A 23,778-nucleotide genomic window follows, 5' to 3' on the forward strand; every position below is an offset into this window, starting at 1 on the left:
AACGGGAAAAAACGGCATAGTCGCATTTAAAAAGTTTTAAGAAAGTATTCATGAATCATTTATAAAAGTCTTTGTATAAAGTTAGGAATAAAAATTTTTTAATAAAAGTTACAGATATTTTATTAAAAATGTAAACTTCAGATAAATTATACGAGAAATAATTTTTTCTAACTTACTTCAATGCTTTATATGAAAACTTTTATAAGTGATTAATATATACTTTCTTAAATCTTTTTAAATGTGACTGCCGTTAATTCCCGTGTACTCTTCATATGGTATTGATTGATTATTAAAAGCTCTCGTTATAAAATCGTTCTCATCAATATATTCTAACTAATACTTAAAATTGATTTTTTTTTTTTAAAGGTAAAAGAAATTTCAAAGAGTTAAAAAAAAAATCGCGCGTTTTATTATTATATATTATATATTACATATCCATCTGATTTAATATAATTTTTAAATTCTTAAAAATTATATTAAAAAAAAAATAATTTAAAATTATTTTTTGAATAATAAATATTTTTTAATTTTTTTACATTAATTATTTACTAATACATAAGGCTCTTGAATTGTATGCCATTTCGAAACCGATGACCCAGATGTTAACATTCTAGCCCAATGTTCTCTTCCAGTCCTTTCTGCTTTTTCCGAATTTCCAACAGTCACGCTGCCAAGGATGCGTGGTTTTAATAAAAGTTTTTTTTGAATTGCTTGAAGCTCAATACAGATTGCTAATCCATCGATTCCAAGGTTAGGAAACTCAGATAGATGAAAAACAAATTCTTCTCTAAATTTTATATTACTTTCAGCTTTTATACCAGTACTTGTAAAAGTTTTTTTTTCGCTGTCTCGATAAATCAAAGAGATAACGCCAACTATTAATTTATCGTTTGGTTTTAAAATCAGATTCTTTACTTCACTCAACAAAACAACTATACGTCGCGCTGCTGACAAATAACCCAAATGAATAAACACTTCAGTAGATAAATTACCTTGTTGATTCTCAATAAGTGTGGTACATCGTTCAATATTTTCCCATACTATTCCTTTACCTGTAAATAATTATCCCCATATACAGGCATATAAACAGTTCAAACTTTTTTAAAAAGATATCGTAATTATTTATTAACTAATAATGATAAAAAAAAATTTTAATAACTGTCAAAAACTAATCAGTATTACCGCAGACCCCACGGGAATAAACGGCATTGTCACATTTAAAAAGTTTTAAGAAAGTATATATCATAATCATTTATTTAAGTCTTTTTATAACGCAAAAAAAGGTTTTAAGTAAAAATTATTGAAATTTTTTTTGCTTTATATAAAGACTATAATAATATTCTAATCAAAAGTATAATCAATAAAAACTTTCTCAAAGCATTTTAAATGTGACTGTGCCGTTTTTTTCCCGTGTGGTCTTCAACTTTTAAACGTTTTTATCGAGTACTTCCTGAGAAAGTGCTCGATAAAAACGTAGAAGGAATAATATGTCATCGTAGAATAATATAGAAAAATTAAATTATTAAAAACTCATTTTTTCAATATCAACAGTATTGTCGTATAGTTGTAAAACCTACAGTTTAATTTTGATGTAGAGTCTCAATCTTCTCAACCTTTTTTAAGTAAAGGGGTCGTCCATAAAATACTTCGCGCTATAAAGGGGGAGGGGGTTGGTGGTTTTGTGACAACTCAAACAAAGTTTGCTACTTAAGTGTTACGATTTTGTGACGGAGAAGGGGGGGGAGGTCAAAAACGGTCAGAAATTGCGTGACGTAGTTTATGAACGACCCTAAAGATAAATTGATCTAATAATATCTAATATAATATAGGATCATTTTCAAAACAATTAACAAGAAAAACTGAGTTACGTCAATTAGCGAACTGGTTTTGAATTTCGAACTTTGCAGATCTATTTTCGCTTTATTTCGCATGATTTATCTATTGTTTAATTGTTTATAGGATAATAAAATTGTTGCAAAAAACTGCAATTTTTATAAAAAAAACCGTTGCCATAGTAATTCAATTTCCCCAGTTGAAAGAAACGATTAATATCTCAAGAACTTCATATAGAACTTAATTTGAAAATTGTTTTTTTAAATTAAGATTTGTTTTTTTAAATTAATTTTTTTTAAATTCAGTCAATGTCAGAGAGAGATTTTGGTGTTATGATAAAGAATGACGTGTACAATAATTTCAATGAAGTTATTGTACACGTCGTTGATTCGTCTAAACTTAGAGTAAACTTGAAAAAACACAACGCAGGGCTACACGAATAACAAGCTTAAAGAGTGTTTGCTATGAAGATAGACTGAATAGATTTAACTTGACTACTTTAAAAACAAGAAGAGCAAAGGTGATACGATTCAATATTATAAAATAAGTAAAAATATGGACAAAGTTCAATAGAATCATCCTCCTAGAATAATTAAATATGCAAAAACAAGAGGTCTTACACAGAAAATGCAAAAACAACTCACAGATTCTACTATAAGAATTAGCTTTTTCACACACAGGGTAGCTATATATATATATATATATATATATATATATATATATATATATATATATATATATATATATATATATATATATATATATATATATATATATATAATACACATTTTTATATATATATATACTATATCCAGTCAGACTTTTTTTTCAAAGCTGCCGTTTTTCAGGATCTATAGACTATTTATTAAAAAAAAGCTTTGGGGTAAGTTGACAAATTTTTTACGGGGTAAGTTGGCTCATAGCATTTACTATGGAAAAACATATTTATTTTTATAAAATTAATTTTTTTTTTTTTTAATTTTTAACAATATTGAAAATATTTATTCTTACAAAAAAATTAAAAAAAAAATTTTTTTAGTTTTTTTTTCCACAGATAAAAGGTGGGCTACTGTTTGGCTTTAATACGGACTAATATTTGGTACCAGCTAAAAGTAATATTAAATTTTGGGATAAAATTGTTGCAAAAATTAATTTTAAAAAAATTTCTATTAATTTTGCACTTAATAGTACATTAATAATCATTTTTATAGTTTGCGCCAACTTACCCAGTGGCGGGGTAAGTTGGCGCAAATTTTTTTTTTTTTTTGAGGGTCCGGAAAGGCCCTAAGAATTTTTTTTTGTAAATGAATGCAAATTTTATAAGATACCCTAATCCATACTCTTTAACACTACACTTTAATATTTTAAAAAAATGTACTGTTAGGGCTACAGAGCTCAGAGAGTAAAAACCGAGCCAACTAGCCCCGGTCTATATATATATATATATATATATATATATATATATATATATATATATATATATATATATATATATATATATATATATATATATATATATATATATATATATATATATATATATATATATATATATATATATATATATACATATATATATATATAAACACACACACACGCACGCACACACACACACACAGACACACACATGCACACATTTATTTAAAATTCTACGTTACCTTGAGCGGGCATTAAACCGTATTTAATAAGTATTTCTTCAACAGAAGCTTTAACTAAACCAAAAGGTTTTTTTTCTTCTGACAACTTTTCAAGTGACCAAATATTTAGTTTTAATTGAACTGGAGGGTCTGCTGATATGTCTTCTATTTGTAATGGAAAACGGAAAGTTTCATTAAAAACTGGGTCAGGTCCGTTGACATAGCTTGTGTTATAACTCAAAGTAGAATTAGATAGCATAACACTTATTGAGAATCGATCCCCAGTCAGCTGTTTTCCTTTTCTTATAATAACTTTTAGTTCACCAATACGGTAAAAAAGTTCAAACGAAACCATTGGTATTCCATTCTGACGTTTTCTTGTCCTATAATCATATTGGGTTGCATCAAGGTAACCATCTTCCTTTTCTTTAGTAAATGGAATTTTCTTGGGCCGAAGCCTTCTTTTGTCTCCGTTTATTTCTATTGTTTTGCAAGGAATAAGAAAGCCATCAGAATCTGACATATTTATCCACATGTTTTTCTTTGTCATTTCATTTGGGTTTATATCTATTAAGTTCTCAACTTCGTCTTTAGTTTTAATTTCTTTATCCTTTCGCTTTTTCTGTCTCCAAATTATGTACGCAACAAAAATAAGAAAATCCAAAGCTAAGAAAAGAGAACCAGCAACAAGAAGCCACATCAACGTCAATGACATTCTTACTCGTGTTTTTATAACTATTTCAAGTCATTCACATTTTGACGTATTAAAAATAATTGCAAATTGAATATTTCAGGCAAGTGAAACAACATCAATTACAAAAACAAATTATTTAAAAAAAACTCAAAATTGGACCAAGATTGGTCACGTTGAATATACAATGAAAATGCTGGTACGTTATAAAAAAATTATGTTTTTTTATTATTCACATGCGATTCTGAATTTAAATATTATTTAAGCTGACACTTAAAACACGCGTAACTTGTCAACTGTTAAACTGTCAATAAACCGAAATTTACTTATTCAAAAGGACTGCATAGCAAATAAACAATTACTACTTCTTAATTTTTGTTTATATTAACACCTCTGAAACCTAATATTTTTTAATATTTAATTTGCTGTAAAAGTAATATTGAATTAAATTTTTCCTTGTTGTTGTAGCTATTGCATCAAATAATAAAATTTTCAAAGATGATAACGGAGGGTAACAAATATTTAATACTTTCGTTTTATATTATAATGAGGGGTAAAAAAAATTTCATAAAACTCGAAAAACATTTTAAAACCGACGTTATATCACCAAATCATTAATTAAATTTTTTATTGAGAGCTTTGCGCAAATAAACTTAAATTGAAGAATCAAAACGTAAATCAAGAATCAAGAAGTACAAAACGTCTTAATAAACTTCATAAAAACTTACACTTTCATGTTTATGTCAATCAAAATTAAAAAAAAAAAAATCATTAAAACTATTTTTTTCTTTTTTTGTAATTCTTTGAATGATCAACATCTCCATTTTATATCGGAGAATATTGTAAAAATCTTAGTTTTAATAATTTTTTACACTACACACCTCAACGTGGCCAATATCTTGTTTCGAAGTTTTTAAAAAGCCTTTAAAGTTTTGAAGTTCAAAACTGACATAGAAAGATTATAAAACTACTCTATCAAAATAAAATGATTTTAATCATATTGCAGTACTTTGTATTTTGTTAAAATCTTTTAACTTCTTCGAGCAAACCCGCAAATAGAGTGTACTTAAATGTTTTTTACTTTAATTTTAGGAGGGGCGCTAGATAGATAAAGTTTTAAAAAGGTTATATTTTTTGATACGAAAGACTACTGAAACAACGATTCTATTTTAATTAGAGATTTGTTTTAGTTAAATCCAAGGTGTTTAATTTTTAACCTTACAATTCTCACTTATAATTTATTATTCTAACATCATGATATTCGCTACAACATTATTTAATCTTTAAAAACTAATTTAAAATTATTCAAAAAAATAATTACCGACATACTGACGCCCATACTCATACACCCAAGCTGAAGCCCGATGTGCTCATGGGGTTTGCGGTTGCGCGATGTGATGTGGACGGGGCCGACACAACGGGTTTCGGAGTGGAGGGGCACAATCGTCAATTTTTTTAAAAAGTTCTCTATATCTAAAATTTTCTTTGAAAAAAAAAAAAAGGTCCTTTAGAAAATAAGTAGGGGGGGGGGGGGCGGCACGTGCCTCCCCGGCCCCCCGTTGTTGTCAGCTCTGATAAGTAAGCAAAATGGTGGTCTATAACTTGACCTAATTTTGAATTGCAATTTTTATATTTACACCTAATTAAAACATGTACTACTAATTTTCCAATCAGTTAAATCGTTGACTTACTGTATTTTTGACCTACTGGATTTTCAATCTACTGAAATGGATTTTCAACCAACTGATTTGAAACGAGTCAAATTTGATCAGCCTTGACGCAGTGGTTGAAGCGCTGTCTTTAGAATGGGGAGGTATAAGGTTCGATGAATGCTTTGAAAACTTTTTAATTGTTAGTTTATTAAAAAAAATCGTAGTTTAAAAAAAAAAACGTTAAAAATACAGACCAGATTATCGGTTGAAAATTAATCTCAATTCGGTTGAAAATGAAAATCTATAAAATTGGTCGAAAAATAAATCGGTCGAAAACGATAACATCATAAATCATTTAGCAGCCGTGGCGCAGTGGTTAGAGTTCTGGCTCAGAACCCAGAGATCCGAGGTTCGACGCCAGCTCTAGCCCAACAAGCGACATTGGTACGGAAGGTGGCGTGAACTTCCTATTAAATGCTCTCCCGCGGTGTTCTGTGATAAGACCGTAAGGACTTCTGGGAGCACCTAAAATAACTGCAAAAAAAAAAAAAAGTTGAAAATAAAAAAGACTATAACCGGTAGAAAACACTTTAGGCTTCAGTAGGTTATCTGGAAATTAATTCCACATTTTAGTAGATGTTCATTTTGTAGAACAACTTAGTAGATCGAGATTTTTTGTAGGTTTAACTATTTGACACAAGCAAAATCTATAAACAAGTATGAGATAATTTTTTAGTTGTTGCGGATATGTTATTAATTGTTATTGATATGAACATTCTTTTTTACTTTTGTTTCATTGCAGTAATGTAATAAATATAAATAATTTTGAAATTGATAGAACACAAGTCTTATAAATATGTACTGAAAATGTTTTTTTTAATTTATAAATCTTAATAATTGTGTTGCACAGATTAGATCAAAAATGGCAAAATGGCAAAATATTCTTTATTTAAAATTTTTTTATTTTAAATTAGAAAGAGTGAACTTTAAATGAAGACTCATATTATGGCATTTTTGACAGAGGTGGTTTTTGAGACAAAGTCAATAATTGTCTAACGACTTTATGCCTTTGCAATAACTGTCGCTAGTTATTTAAAGAATTTTTTTTTTACGACGAAGGTTTGCGGTTTGTCGACTGCTTTTTTTTCATTTTCTTTAGATATTTAAAAAACGTTTTTCTTATTTACTTAAATTTTATTATACAATTACAAAAAATATTTTATTTATTACATTATATCTTATTATCGGTGGTATAATAAAACGTAGGGAGAACGAAACCGAAGATTGTTCAAAATCGTAATAGAGTGTTTGTTGTATAATTATTCTAGCGGCAAGTCAAAATGGCGCCATTGCGTTGAAAAAGGAAAATTTTGAAATGTAGTTTGTAACCTTTGTAAGTTGTATTCAAAATGGATTACTTTTTTAAAAGTTGACTGGATAATTTTTAACAACTGTTTCAACTATCAAGTAGTAATGACAATAAAAATCATGATCTACATAAAGTAATCGTTTTTTTGAATACCAAAAAATTTTTATCATACCAAGTATTAATATCAAAGTTTTAGACAGTCTTTACTACTTGGTTGAACCTTACCTTTTGCTTCCCCGTTTAGCTATAGGTTTGTTTCTTTCTTAAAGAATGTTTTTTCGGCAAGGAACTTAATTTTTTTTTTTTGTTATTTTAATTTATTTTTGTTCCATAGTATACATTTTCGTGATTACATAATAAAGATTCGTTAAGATTGAATATACATAGAAATAATAAACAAACTTCTGTAATACGAACTGTAAGAAGAACGCGGAAAACTTGCAGAAGACCAAAGGTCTTATCATCAAATACCGCTTTACATTGTCGTATATATATATATATATATATATATATATATATATATATATATATATATATATATATATATATATATATATATATATATATATATATATATATATATATATATATATATATATATATATATATATATATATATATATATATATATAGAAAAATCAAAATATGTACAAAATTTTTACGTTAAATTGTTGCATTATTCATCAACAACTTTTAAGAATATTAAATGATTTAAAAGTTGTTGATGAACAATGTAACAATTTAACGTAATGTTAAATTGTTACATTGTTTTTAACTTTTAAATCATTTAATATTCTTTTTTTTTTTTTTTAAAGAAATAAAGAAACTGGGCCCGATGTTATAAATGGGAATATTATAATTGAGTCCTTTGATGTGATTTAAGATTCTTTTATAAAGTTTTTAAGGCATCTATTATTCCAGAATCTTTTCCTGATAGTTTGAAAATAGCTTTTGCTATTTTCAAACTATCTTGTCACAGAGCACCGCGGAAGTGCATTTAACCGGGAAGTTCACGCCTCCTTCCTTACCGTAACGCGAAAATAGTTTGAGATAGCAAAAAAAAAAAGAAAATAGTCTGAAAATACCAATCTCTAAAAAAGGTTACCCAGCCGGCAAATAACGTTGAACTTACGTTGAAACCTAAGGTTGAATTTACGTTGATTTAACGTTTAGAATGAAAGTTTTTTTCATCGTTGATTTATCAACGTTAAATCAACGTTAGGTTCAAACGTTATATCAACGTTGATTCGACGCAAAAAAACGTTACAATAACGTTGAATTTACGTTGAAACAACGTTAAGAATGACAGTTTTTTTAACGTTGATTTATCAACGTCAAACTGGCTGTTAAAAAACGTTTTGTAATCACAGAAACCGTTGATAAAAACTGAGATCACCATCAAAACGTAGTATGTCTAATAGTGCTGTTGCACTTCTCTATTACATTATTAAGGTATATTATGGATATTAAATCTACTTATAGTCTATACTTAGACTATTTAGAACTTTTTCAGTTTAGTTTAGTTAAAATAGTATTATTAAAGCAAGATAAAAGATAAAAGTTGTTTTATTGAAAAATATATTTAAATATTACATATATTTACATATAATTGAATAAGATCTGCAAATAATTGAATATAATCTACATATAATTAAATAAAATCTACACAAATTTCTTCTCTTTTTAATCACCTTTTTGAAATAAGGCGTATTTTAGAAAATCAAACAATATTCCATTAACCGAGGTTTCTTTTACTCAATTGAATACAATAGAAGAAGCTGTAAATAAGAAAAAAATATATTTAAAAAAATCAAAAAAGGCAAACTTGAAAAAAATATAATGAATGGAAAGGTGTTACAACTTATAAAGGTATTCCATTAACAAAGCCATATAATTTGGTGTTTCTAAATATATTTTTCCACCTTTGCCCTTCATATCCGTGGAGGCCTTAAAATTTGTTCGAAAAAACTCTGAATTTTTAAAAGGTAATTTAACTGTTAGACAGGGCTGTCACGAAGTGGTCTCTCATGGGGAAGGGGGGGGGGATTGTATGTATTTTTTGCCAACTAGAGACACACACACAAAAAAAAGGTCCTTGATATTTGCAATTAGCCAACTATAGTTCAAAACTTGCTAAATGTGTTAACTTAAATGCTTATATGACAGCTTTGGGGGTGATGGGATACCCCTACACCTCCCGTTCAGGTAGGCCCTGCTGTAGATGATTATTAATAACTTTTTCAAATATTTAATTTAAATGAAACAACCTTTTTTCAAAATAAATTAATAATCAAAATATTAAATTTTTCTAACATTGAAAAGTAATTATCGGGATGGCCACATAAAATTTTCATAAAAAAAATAGGATTACAGAATACAGAGGATTTTTTGTGTTTTAGTTTAGGTTTAACGCCCATGTTTTTACACTTATGGGGCTTGAACAGAGGTCAATAATGTAATTTTTCATGTAATTTAGCATGCATTTGCTAAAGCATCTTTATATATATATATATATATATATATATATATATATATATATATATATATATATATATATATATATATATATATATATATATATATATATATATATATATATATATATATATATATATATAAATATATATATATTAGTAGAAAATCACTTAACAAAACTTTTTTTTAATTTTACACTGAGTTTCATCAATAAAGACTCATCAGAAATGATGATTTTCTATTGATAAAACACAGTGTAAAAGCATTTCTGATGAGTCTTTTTGATGAAACACGATGAAAAATGAAAAAAAAATTTTTGTTAAGTGATTTTCTACTAATACATAATTGCTCTGTTCTTTTAAGAACATTGAGCACTATATTTTGTAGAATACATTTTAAAGTTGTTTATATATATATATATATATATATATATATATATATATATATATATATATATATATATATATTTGATTTTTTGACGAGATTAAATAAAAATAACGACATGATTTTTACTACTAAAAGTTTCATGCGTTCAGCAATTATCAGGTACAAAAATACATATATTTTTTATTTTTATTTAATCTCATCAAAAAATCAATTATATAGCTCTCATATCATTCATCGAGCACTCTTGCTGAATCTATGCTCACAACAAAATTAAACTTACTTTTATATATATATATATATATATATATATATATATATATATATATATATATATAAAATATATATATATATATATATATATATATATATATATATATATATATATAATTCTATAGTTTGTTGCATTTGGGAAGCACGGAAAGAAAAAAGTGATTCTTACACCAACACATACGTCACTTTTAATTACTTTTAACTTTCGTCTAACATTTGCATGTTGGACGAAAGTCAAAACCATTAATTTAATTACAAATTAATCGTTTTTTAAAAAAAGCCACAAAAAATTTAATTGACCAGAGTGTTTTTAGAAACATTCTGAATGTTTTTAGAATATTCTGAATGTTTTTAACAATATAAACAATGTTTTTATTTTTATTTTTTTACTGTAAATTATGCGCGGAGTGTTGCTACATCGACTATCTTATAGCCTGACTCACAAGGGAGTGCTGCTATATCGACTGACAAATAGCCTGACTCACAATGGAGTGCTGCTACATCTACTGAGGGTTTGGTTGGGGCAGGCAGTCTATCAATTAATAAAAAAAAAAATTCCGGTCTTGCATTTTAATTTTTACTTTTTGTCAACAAAATATGTCAAAAACTTTCAGATAACATATAAGAGTTCTATATATATATATATATATATATATATATATATATATATTTACCTATAGATTTGATCAATGAACAACTGGAGGTCAGGTGCATTGACACTTTATCTAAATCTTTGATAACTGAACCTGTAAAATATAATTACTAATTTATGGTATAAATTACAAAAACATTTTTATTTTTAGGTGTAAAAATTGAAATTTATAAAATCAAAGCACATAAAACTTATACATACTTGGGAAATTCTCTTTGTTTACATTTTCTTTTTCGTAAATAGACATTCTCATTATAACATTTTTCTTTTGTAGTTGTAAATTCAAATTTTTCACAATCTTGTTTGCTTTCTATGTAATTGAAACTGTTGTATGAACAGTTGTATTAATAGTTATACATTTTGTATCAACAAAATAACTCTTCCTAACAAAATTATTTAAAAAATAATAATTGTAATATTAGATATAATACCTGAAGAGAATTTAGTTTTGATTTGTGGAAACTTAAGCCAATTCTTCTTAGCATTTTTGTGCAGTCAATGCTTTGGTACCTAGAGGCCAATAAACAGTTTTATTACAAATCCAATTAGATGGAATTACACCTTCTCCTTGTAAATCTTCATTCCAAACAGCTCCTTTCCACATACTTGATTTTGAAAATATTATATGAACTAATAAAAAAATAAAGAAACCATAATATAAGTGTACTAACAGGCCTAGTTAAACTAGCTAAATCTTGACATTTTATAACCATGATACTTGCTAAACAATAATATTAGTAGACATTATTAGCAAAGATAAGATTTTCTTTATTTTATAAATTTATTATTTTTTAAATTCATTTTTATAAATATATTTATTATTATATTAATCTGCATAGTTCTGAACATATTATGTTTAAATAACTCAAGGCATCAAAGGAAAATAATGAAAGAATCCCAGGTTGCTAAAACATAATTAACTACATAAGAGTAATACGGAATATTGAACTATTCCTTATTACTCTTATGTAGTTAATTATGTTTTAGTAATGAATATATATATTCATTACTAAAACAAATTATAGTATAAATTTTATTATAAAATATCACACAACAATAACTTAGTTTGATTGAAATTATAAAGCAACAAAAATTAAAAAAAGAAAATATTTCAATAAATAAAAAATTATCATTCAAACAATTTTAAAGACCAAATAATAACTTGTAACTTATTTTTTACACATCTTCTTATCTAATAAACATTATTATTAATACCAATTTTTAATACCACATCATTAGTATTTTTGTTTTTATTAAAAATAAAAATATTATACCAGTTAAGCTTTTCTTATTTTGCTTAAAACATCAACTCAATCCTACGTTTTTTCATAACTGAAATTTTTTTTTGGTAATGTTGAATTAACACTGAAAACAAAATATTAGTAGACAACAAGAAAATATTTCTTCATTGAAATATATATAAATTATTATTAAAGGAAATTAGATTGATTGTTATAAATATTTATAACAATCAATCTAATTTCCTTTCTTTTCTGCCACCTTTTCGAAATGGAGCGTATTTTAAGAAGTCAGACAAAATGCCACCAATTAAAGTTCATAGCATCATGGCATCATATAGTCTGGTGAACTTCTGTTAGTAAAACATAGCATCATTTAGTCTGGTAAACTTCTGTTAGTAAAACAAGAAAAAAATAATCAGTCCTGATCTGAATAACAAGTTAACACCAGGAATAGCATCTGGTTGTAAAAATTGCCTAACCTCGCTCATAATGTATTATAATCATATTAATGAAAATGAAACTGTAGACATTTAACATTAATTGCCCTTAAACCATTGAAATTATACTACCAAATAAGAAGCCATTGTTCTAATATATACAGTTATAAGTTTTTATAAGTTTTGACATAAAGCTGTAGAAATAAAATTAAAAAAAGTTATGAAACTAAATGATATAACTATTAAATAAAATACTTATTAAAACTCACTTTTGATGATTGTATTTTTTTCGTCATCTTATATCTTGTCCACTTCAACAAGTTTAGCAACTGAGAAAATAAAACTTATTTTCCTTATAAATTCACTATTATAATCAGGCTTTGTCACTGTGTTTTGGGATTTCTTTTATCAGTAAGAAAATATAACACTCTCTTTTGAAACTCTATAATTTAAAATAGTTTCACAAAACAACTTTTGTTGAACATTTTTACAAACCTAATACAATTAAACAAAAATTTGAGAACTTATCAACGTTATCTAATTTTGGTACTTTGTTTCCTTTTTTCTTATCCTCTCTAAAAAATAAAAGAAATTTGCTTCAAGCTCCAATATCAGTTACTGTCGAAAGCAAGTGTGGTGGTCAATACTGTTATTTTGGTCTTGAGACTGGTATACAAAAAGCTGTTTCTGCAGATAGCATAAGGCTTCTGCTATCAGTATAGCTAACAGCTCGTTTACTTATTCACGTGAACAGTAGTGCTCTACTGCCATCTCGCCAGTCTATGATTAAAAGAAACATCGTTTTTTTTTATTTCTTCTGAGAAAAACACAGTATCATTGTCACTTTGAGACAAATAATCATAAAGAAATTCTTCCCTTTCATAATCGCTTTCCGAATTTTTGTCTTCTTTTACTTAACTGATATTTTGTGTAAATTTTGAATTGTCATTATTTTTTTCGACTTTCTCTACTTCACTACTAGGGTTGAAACATATTTCCATAGCGTGAGGTTAGGTGACGTAATGTTTATATTTTGCAGAATAATTAAATATTGAATATGCAAAAAACATTGTTAAATTACTTTTGTGAATGTTAATTATGCGCGATTTATTTATCAAATACATAATTTAAGATGTCTTATTAAATTTAAATTAGAGCTAGGTTTTAATGGTGGAGTTTTTTCAAGATGCTGTTCAAACGCACTTCATTTGCTTTTTCAATTTTTTACTTAGTTATAACGAGAAAAACTTTTAAATTTTACAAATTTTCATACACTATAATATAGTATATTTTTATACTATATTTCATATACTATAACAGTATATTTCATATACATATACAATATGTGCGGCCGTGGCGCAGTGGTTAGAGCGCTTGCTTTATAAGCAAGAGTTCCAGGTTCGAAACGAGCCTTGGACATATTTTCGCGTCACGGTAAGGAAGGAGGCGTAAACTTTCTGGTTAAATGCACTTCCGCGGTGCTCTGTGACAAGTCCGTTAGGACTTCTTGGGGCACCTAAAATAAAAAAATAAAAAAATAAAAAAATATGTATATAGTCTATATTATATATAATTAATATTTTATAAAATATTAATTATATCATAAATTAAAATATAAATGATAAAATTAATTATGTTAACTCAGTACAGGACAGTCTGCGGGACAATTGCGGGACAGTTTACGGGACCTAAACTTCACGCTATGGAAACATGTTCTTACCTAAATTTTCACGACTAAAACATGCGACAAACTTTATGCAGGTCAATTTACGGGCTAATATTTACGTCGGGAGTATTTCTCCCCTACGTAAAATTCCGGTAATCATCAGCCATTAAATACAAATTCAAAAACAAACAAAAAACCGCTAAAATTACAAAATACTGTGTAGTGGGATCTTAACGTCGCTAAGACATACTTGATAGCAACGAAAAAAAAAAAAATTAGCTAATCACCGGTGTCAAAAAAAGATAAGAGAAATTTATTCTTGTGTCTGAATTTTGAAAGCATTTTTAAATTCCTCTTATCTTTTTTTGACACCGGTGATTAGCTAATATTTTGTTTTTTCGTTGCCATTAAGTATGTCTTAGCGACGTTAAGATCCCACTACACAGTATTTTGTAATTTTAGCGGTTTTTTGTTTGTTTTTAAATTTGTATTCAATGGCTGATGATTGCCGTATAGGCATGAAACTTAAAGTACCATAGAATAGATTTCTTGCAAAAGTAATGGGGAAAATTATAGAACCAAATCAAACTTGCGGAATCCCAGGTAGAACAATATTCTCAAATTTACATTTAGCTCGTGATCTTATAGATTACGCGCAATTTAAAAATCTACCTAGTATCATTTTGTCAATAGATCAAGGAAAGGCGTTTGATAAAGTCGATCGTGCGTTTCTGCTTCAGATTCTCCGAAAATTCAATCTTGGAGAAAATTTTGTATCTTTTGTTAACACATTATATTCAGAAGTTTCGGCATCTGTTCTGAATTGCGGTTTCTTGTCAGCCTCCTTTCCAACGGAAAGAGGAGTTAGACAGGGCGACCCCCTCTCTCTCTTGCTGTACGTTTTTGTCGCCGAAGCTCTCGCTTTGGTGATCAGAGCGGACAACAAAATCGAGGGTTTCCCGTTACCAGGTACACCTAAACCACTCAAAATACAGCAGTACGCAGATGATTCGAACTTTTTTGCCAGGGACGTAAAATCAGTCCGCTTTTTTTTCCGAAAAAATAAAACTGTTTGAAAAAGCAAGTGGTTCAGCGATCAACGCCTCAAAAACCAAGGGTCTCGCCCTTGGGGGTTTTGATCCTAAAATGTACCCGGAATTGGACGACATAGAGTGGAACAACAACACTGGTTTCAAAATATTGGGTGTTACTTTTTACACCAGACTGAGCGATACTACCAATTTCAACTGGTTAGTAACTCTAAAAAAAATAGAGAAAAAACTTAAGTTTCTGGGACTACGCACTTTGTCACTTAGGGGAAAGACTACGTTGACAAATACGTTAACAATGTCAAAAGTGTGGTTTCTGGCAAACGTGCTGCCCGTTCCGAATGGGTAATAGAACGTCTGCATAAAGCCATTTTCGAAAACCTGTGGCAAAAGACCAATTTCAATCCGGTCAAGAGAGAGACACTTTTCTTACCCGTCAAAAGCGGGGGTCTCGGAATTTTATAACCGAAGGAGCAAAGTCTTGCACTTTGCCTCAAAACACTCTTTCAACTGAAAGAATGTGAAAAGGACAAAGCTCACGATTATTACTACTTTTCAAAGTATTCGTTACCGAGTTCACTCATAAAATTTACGAACCAAAACCAAAGCTGGAACTTTTTAAAGAAGAACAATTTTCCAAAACACTGGGACAACAAAACGTCTCAGTACTACAAAACAAAAATATAAATATTAGGCAAAAACGGGTCCCTTTTTGACATCCCCTAAAAACAACAAAAAATTTTTACTTAGAAGTGGCAAAAAACAAAAAGACAGTCGTGCCAGCAGAACTTTTCTGGAACAGTTCAACAAAAACAACGATGCCGTGGACCCAAATTTGGAAAAAAAACTTCACCTCCCACGCATGCGGACCGACTCAAAACATCGTCTTTCGTTTTTTACACAACAGTTTACCGTCTGCGGCCTTGCTAGCCAAAAGCACAAGGCAACAGATCGTCAAAAATAACAAATGTAAAATCGAGGTCAACATCCATATCTTTGCCTACTGTCCTCCTTCTGTTGAAATTTGGGAGCATTTTAAACACGTATATAACTCCTTGACATCCCGAAACAATTTTTCTCCGATAAATTCGATTTTCTCGATTGAAACGGCGAATTTATCGGAGAAAAACCCCACTTCGCAGCTGCTGTTGACACTCACTCAAACCATCATGAGTGCAATATGGAACAGTAGATGCCACCACATGTTCAGCAACAAAAAAATTGACCCAATGGCAGTGATCAGGGTAATAATCAGGAACATCAGGAGTATTATTACCTTAAAATATAATTATCATGTCCGTAGAAACACCGCGGACATTTTCTGTCAGTATTTTTGTATAAAAAATGTTTTCTGACAAGTAGAGAATGGAAATCTGAAACTAAACATATGAGCTAAAATAAAACTACGGCTCCTTGTATGTTTAGTAAAGATTTCCTTCCCTCTTGCAATTTTTCCTATGTTATTCAACAAAATTATTATTATATATGATTAGCAAATCACTGCCTGCCCTTTCTTTATGAAATATAATTTTAGCACATAAGTGTTTATCTATAGTGTTTGTCACGTAATGTTTGTGTAAAAGTACTGTAATTCTTTTAATTTCTTTTGATCTAATTCTTTTTTACCTTTTGAATCTTCTTTCAACCTACTTTAGAATCTCTCCTTTTTTTAACCTTATCTAAACTCTCGATTTCTTTCCGCACAACGGCAAAAAAATAAAAAAATAAAAAATAAAAAATACATAAAAATATAAAATTAAAAAACACAAAAAAATATAAAATAAAAAAACACAAAAAAATAAAAAATAAAAAAAATAAAAAAACATATATTATAAAGTAAATACAAAATAGAAAATGTACAATTTAAAAACACTTGTAAAATCTATATATTATAAAAGTTTAAAAAACCTGAGTTAATGTTGTTTTTTTTTTTTTTTTTTTTTTTTTTTTTTTTTTTTTTTTTTTTTTCTCTGTTTTAATATAATATAAGATTTTACAACTTCGTAATATAAAATTTCAATAAATAAAATAAGTAAAACAGATAGGGGCTCAAAGAAGATGAGGATGACAGTACGTTATCGCAATCTTTTCATAGAGCCCCTATAACAAGATTTCAAAAAAATATCGTAATATGTTAATGCGTAATAAAATTTCAATAAAATATCGTAATAAAACGCGTAATTCGCTAATAAAATTGATAAGCAACCAACAAAAGTAGAAATAAAACAAAAACAGATTTATGAGAAATTATTCAAAGTATGATTAACCAAAAACATTTCTTATATTTTAAAAATTTCTTTTTTTGTTAAAAACTTGAAGGAACTTAACGAATTTACCGTGCCTTTGAATCCTTTTTGAAAAGTATTCCATACTTTTGGACCTCGATATAGAATGCTGTACTCTGAATATTTGTTTATTATCCGAGGCAGTTTATATGTGTTGGACATATTCGCTCTAAGATTATAGCTATCATTTTTATTTATTTTAAACTTGTTATTAAAGCTTATAGGAGAGATATTGTGATTATAACGATACATGAAAATTAAATGCTGGTAGATATTAATTTCAAACACATTCATCATTTTCATATCTTTCATTAAGGGCTTAGCGTGTTCACGCCTATTTTTTGAGTAAATGATTCTGCAGGCATGTTTTTGTAGACTATAAATTTTTTTAATCTTTGCCGCTTGAGTACTTGCCCATGAAATGTTTGCATAGCTGATGAAGCTATGAATTAGCCCAAAGTAGATTAATTTAAGACTATTTTTATTGACGTAGGAGCGAACTCGATACATCAAACCTATTATTTTGGTGATTTTTGACTGGATATATATTATATGTGGAAGCCAGGATAATTTTTCATCAACAATGATTCCTAAGAATTTTATATTGGATTGCTTATTTACTAGTTTATCATTTAGAGATAGGTTAGGCAACTTGAGAGGAAGATTTTCTTCTTGTGTTTTTTTGTGAAATAGTATATACTTTGTTTTCTCAGCGTTAAGTGAGAGTTTGTTTGCCTTAAACCAGTTGTTTACTTTACACAGTTCAATATTCATGTCTGCATATAATTTCTTGATATCATTGTTGGTGAGAAATAAGTTTGTGTCATCTGCAAACATGACCGAGTTCATTTTTAAAGATGCATTACAAAAGTCATTTATATATATTAGAAAAAGAAGTGGACCAAGAATCGATCCTTGCGGGACTTAATGTTGTTATAAATAAAAGTTAATGTTGTTATAAATAAAAATTGTAAATACTTATTATTTTGTAATAAAAGAAAAAAAAAAAAAAAACTATAGAAAAAGTTGTTTTTTCTTCGTTAATATATATGAATATATATATATATATATATATATATATATATATATATATATATATATATATATATATATATATATATATATATATATATATATAAACATAAACTTTTTTTTAAAAATATATATATATTTTTGAATAATATATAATTATTTCGATATTTCGCTGATCTATCGTGATCAACGTCATCAGGTATAATAAATAAAATAGTTACAAAGAAATCGTTATAGTAAAAACAAACCGTTAAAAAGATAACACTAAAAAGTTAAAATTTAATACAAAAAATTTATTTTAACGTATAACAAGAAAATGACTTTCAAAGATTATATTACTACTTTTTACGGCAAAAAGATTTACGATGATACCAAAAAGTTACAAGATTTGAAGATACGAAATGCGAACTCAAAAAATCAACTCGTTTTTCTTCAAAAATGCTTATCCAATAACATAACTCCAAAATCGTTTAAAATAAAAACTCCAATCCATACTAAAAAAGCAAAAAACATAATGAAGGAATACAGTAAAAAACTACTAATTCATGCTCGTAACGAAGCCAAACACAGATTATATTCAAGTAAGAAATTAATTAATGAATTAAATATATTTCTTCAGACAAAAGTAAGATTACACGATTATGAGTTAATTAATAGTATAACCAACAAATCAAAAAATTACCATTATATTAAGAAAAAAACGGAAATGAAAGAAAAATATTATAAATTACAAATTTCACCGATTATAAAAAATACTTTTGATCCTCCCAATCAAGATATTAAACCTGCTATACTCAATTTAACTAATGTTACTCTGGATAAATTAACAACTGAGCTACTCAATTTAGGTCCAAATTTTGTACCACTGCAGAAAAAAATTCCTTATATGGATATTATAACTAATATCGAAACTTGCGCTTTACAACTTGAAAAACTTAAAAAACCAACACAGGCAGAAACTCTACGACAAAACTGTTCATAAAATTTTAATAAATTCACAAGCAACAACGTCTTTCCTTAAACAAATTAAAAAACAATTCTAATTTTAAGATAAACCCTTTCGATAAAGGCACAGGTTTCGCATTATTAAACCAAAAAGATGCATCTCTCAAATTAGAAAAACAAATAAAAAATAGCAAAATTATTGATTATGATCCAACATTCACATTGACTACTAAATTTCAAAGACAATTACACAAATTAAGAAAAGAAGGTAAACTAGACAAATACATACTTTAAAATGTATCCATCAGATTGTAACCCACCAAGGATTTACGGAATGATTAAAGCTCACAAACCAGAAAAAGATTACCCAATGCGCCCCGTTGTATCAACAACTAATATATTGTATCGCCACCTTATGGAACATCTGATTATCTTGTTAAAATTATTCAACCGACTCTGAACAAAAATAAAAGTAGACTTATGAATTCTAATAGTTTTGTAAATGAAGCTAAGCAACGGATAATAGATCTTAACGAAGTTCAAGTTTCATTTGATATAGTCAATTTATATCCATCCATACCCATTGACGAAGCAATTCCGGTTATTATTGATATATTGAACGCTGACATTGATGACTTAAAAACTCGAACTAAACTTACTCTTGCAGACATTCACCAATTAATTGAACTTTCATTAAGTATATGCTATTTTTTATATGAAGACAATATCCGAGTAATACCTAATTCAGGTCCTATAGGTTTATCTTTAATGGTTGTAATGGCGGAAGCGTTTTTACAAAATATAGAAAGAAAGGCCCTTAACATAGCAATTGTTTATACATCCGAACCAAAAACTTAAAAGAGATATGTAGATGATTGTAACAATCATCTACATATCTCTTTTAAGTTTTTGGTTCGGTTCGCTTCAATAAAAAAACAACAAATGTTCCTGAACATCCTTAATGAACAACATCCTGCTATAAAATACACAGTGAAACTTGAAAACGACCTCAAACAACTCAATTTCCTAGATAATAATGTTACAAACACAGGCTCTGGAGCTTATGAATTTCAAATACATCGAAAAGAAGCTATTGCAAATGTTCAGCTTAAACCTAACTCGAACATTAATCCTAACATTATTATTGGCGTTTTCAAAGGATTTTTATAAAAAGAATTTGCTCTCAAAAACACCTTCAAAAAGAAATTGATTTTCTAATAGACATATTTGTTAAAAATGGCCACGACAAGAACATTCTAAATAATATTACTATAGAGTATTTAAAAAACGGTTCAAAAAACACCACATGTCAACCATTAGATACCCAACTCTTTATAAAACTACCCTGGATACCAATTGATGGTCCAAAACTTCGTAAAGAATTTCAAAAACAAAACATAAAGGTTATTTTCACATCAACTCCCAATTTAAAAAATATTTTTTGCAACAATAAAACTAAACTACCTCTAAACACAGACCCTGGCGTATACCAGCTAAAATGTTCATGCGGTTCGATATACATTGGTGAAACTAAAAAGAAGGTGATATCGAGATGTATTGAACACCAGAAAAACAGCTTAAAAAAAAAATGGTCCAGTTCGGGTGCAACTGAACATTCCAAAACATGCCATGGTAAGTTTGATTGGTTGCACCCCAAAACATTATCTGTAGCCCCAGAATATCGAACTCGGAAAATCAGAAAGTCACTCGAAATAAACAAAACTAGGGTTCGACAGGAGTTAAGAAATGGTTATGTGGTTCTCAATCGGGATGACGGTGATAACGTGACAACTAAAACCTGGGGGCCATTTTAAATAAAATCTGCTGACGTCAGTTATTTGAGAAAAAATTTTTTGTATTATATTTTGGCTTTTTAGTGTTATCTTTTTAACGGTTTGTTTTTACTATAACGATTTCTTTGTAACTATTTTATTTATTATACCTGATGACGCTGATCACGATAGATCAGCGAAATATCGAAATAATTATATATTATTCAAAAATATATATACTTTTTAAAAAAAGTTTATACGCAGCCGTATTTATTGAATTCTACCCATATTTTAACGTATAACAAAAAAATGAATTTCAAAGATATATATATATATATATATATATATATATATATATATATATATATATATATATATATATATATATATATATATAAACACCAAAAAAAAACACAAAAACTTTCTCCATTTTTGTTTTTACAAACATCCGCCTACAGTTTTTTTTTGTTGCGCGTCTTTCAGGCCTGTTATTAAGTAGGCCGTAACTGCAGATAAAAAGTCAAAAGTAGAGGAAGGAAAGATTAAGAAAGAAACAATTGTCTATGGAGAAAAAGTTGTTAAATGAAAAAACTGAAAAAGAAAGAGAAAACATGAAAATTTAAAAAAAAAAAAGTTGCAAAAGAGTCAGAAAACGAGTTCCATTTAAATGTTGATAATAATTATAAAATAAGACTTAGATAGTTATGATGAAACTCTATCCTTTCCAGTTTAAGAACTTAAAGGATAAGTATACTAAAGTAATGGAAATGCTTTAAAATTTTTAATTTTAATTTATAATAATGTTTTTATTACTTTATAATTAGTGTTTATTCGATAATAAACATTAAATTTATTTAATAGTCTTTTTTTTTTAATTTTATACCTAAAAACGTTTTATAAAATGTTACCAATGCATTAAATTTTCATTTGAAACCGCGAGCGCATTTTAAATCAGACACTAAAGTAGATTTTAAGATACACGATAATTGTCGACAATATACACGATAAGTGTGAAACACTTACGATAAGTATGGAAAACTGCGCTTTAAAAGATTGATCAAAGTAAGTACATTATTGATTTAAATTTCAGAGTGAGAATAATTTTAAACTAACCCTTATCGTATTACATTGACGGCTGCAAAAATTCATTTCTAATGCATTTCTACTTTTTGAGTATTCTAATTAGATTATATATTATAATCTTATAATATATATTATAATATATTACAATAACTTTTGTTAAATTCACAGTAAGTGTGAAAACGACCCTAATCTTTTTCAAAAATGAAATTGCATTTTAACGCCTTCTTAATTGCTTATAACTCCTTGCTCTGGAATAATTCTCATAATTAACACCGCAAGTTATTACTAATGTAGGACTATTATTGTGAAAATATTATCAATTAGTCGATTTCTTGATATGACTTTTGTCCACCTAGCTTGATATATTAAAAATAACTAGATGTCTAACTTCCTAGCAATGATATATTAAAAATATATGATATATTAATCTAGAAATGATATACTAAAAATAACTAGATGTCTAACTTCCGCGTATTTTTTGAAGCAAAAATCGGCCATTTTGGGGAGCAAATTTAAAAAATAGTAAATCACGGTTGTTTGGATCAAATAATATTCGATATTTAATATTCAAAATTTTCTTAATCATGGTTAATTCTTGTGCTGCAGCTGGTTGCACAAATAGAGCAATGAAAAATGACAACAGAGCATTTCATAAATTTCCAATTAATAATAGCAAACTCTGTAAAAGGTGAATTGTTGCTATAAATCGTGAAACATTTATTCCTACTGAGCACAGCCGCATATGTAGTGATCACTTTTTACCTTCAGATTACAGTATACCTGATTTTAATAACAAGCCTAAATTAAAATCATTTTCTTTGCCATCTATTATTATTGATTCAAAACCAAAAGTCAAAAGAAAGTTTAGTTCTATTTCGCCACAAACAAATAAAAAGACACTCATTAAAAAAGTTTCAGAAACAGGCAGTCACCATCACATCGATTTCCATTTGGATATAAGTGATAACAATAATGTTGCTGTTAATAGTAACAAAATTTATATTAATGGTGTTATTTTAGAAACAACAGAGAGTATTGATTGCCAGGTGCATATATAGATGGTGGTTTTAATAATATCGAAAGTAGTAACAAAATTATTAAAGATGATACCATTATTTCTAAAAGTATATTATCGACAAATGCAAGTCCAACTAAAGCAAAATTAAAAGCAAAAATTAAAATTCTTAAACATAAGTTGCGACAAAAAGAAAAAAAAAAAAAATTCATTAAAGGTTATGCTAAAAAATCTAAGCAAAAAAAAAAGTTGTTTCTGAAGATGCTGCTAATGTTCTTTGTGAAAAC

At 27.7% G+C, this 23,778-nt stretch overlaps 2 protein-coding genes across 2 annotated transcripts; one reads left to right on the forward strand and one right to left on the reverse strand.

Annotated features, from left to right (window-relative positions):
- Positions 1-498: 498 nt before the first annotated feature.
- LOC101241733 (synaptotagmin-9) lies at positions 499-4,413 on the reverse strand. The gene is made up of 2 exons (XM_065820154.1): positions 3,492-4,413; positions 499-1,052 (listed from the first exon to the last, which is right to left on the reverse strand). The coding sequence occupies exons 1-2, from the start codon at positions 4,183-4,185 to the stop codon at positions 538-540; spliced, it is 1,209 nt and encodes a 402-aa protein (XP_065676226.1). The 5' UTR covers positions 4,186-4,413; the 3' UTR covers positions 499-537.
- A 14,579-nt stretch (positions 4,414-18,992) lies between these two features.
- On the forward strand, positions 18,993-19,658 carry LOC136091982 (uncharacterized). The gene has a single exon (XM_065819703.1). It carries the CDS (start codon positions 18,993-18,995, stop codon positions 19,656-19,658), a length of 666 nt encoding a protein of 221 aa, XP_065675775.1.
- Positions 19,659-23,778: the final 4,120 nt, after the last annotated feature.

Source organism: Hydra vulgaris, chromosome 15 (assembly GCF_038396675.1).
Source record: "Hydra vulgaris chromosome 15, alternate assembly HydraT2T_AEP".
NCBI lineage: Eukaryota > Metazoa > Cnidaria > Hydrozoa > Anthoathecata > Hydridae > Hydra > Hydra vulgaris.

What these genes read in the sequence shown, in the direction of transcription:
- LOC101241733 (XM_065820154.1), bottom strand. Translation starts at nt 4,185, where the DNA reads ATGTCATTGACGTTGATGTGGCTTCTTGTTGCTGGTTCTCTTTTCTTA. An exon ending in CGGTTTAATGCCCGCTCAAG is followed by an intron (nt 1,053 to 3,491) that starts GTAACGTAGAAT and finishes AATTATTTACAG; the next exon opens with GTAAAGGAATAGTATGGGAA.
- LOC136091982 (XM_065819703.1), top strand. Translation starts at nt 18,993, where the DNA reads ATGACTTTCAAAGATTATATTACTACTTTTTACGGCAAAAAGATTTAC.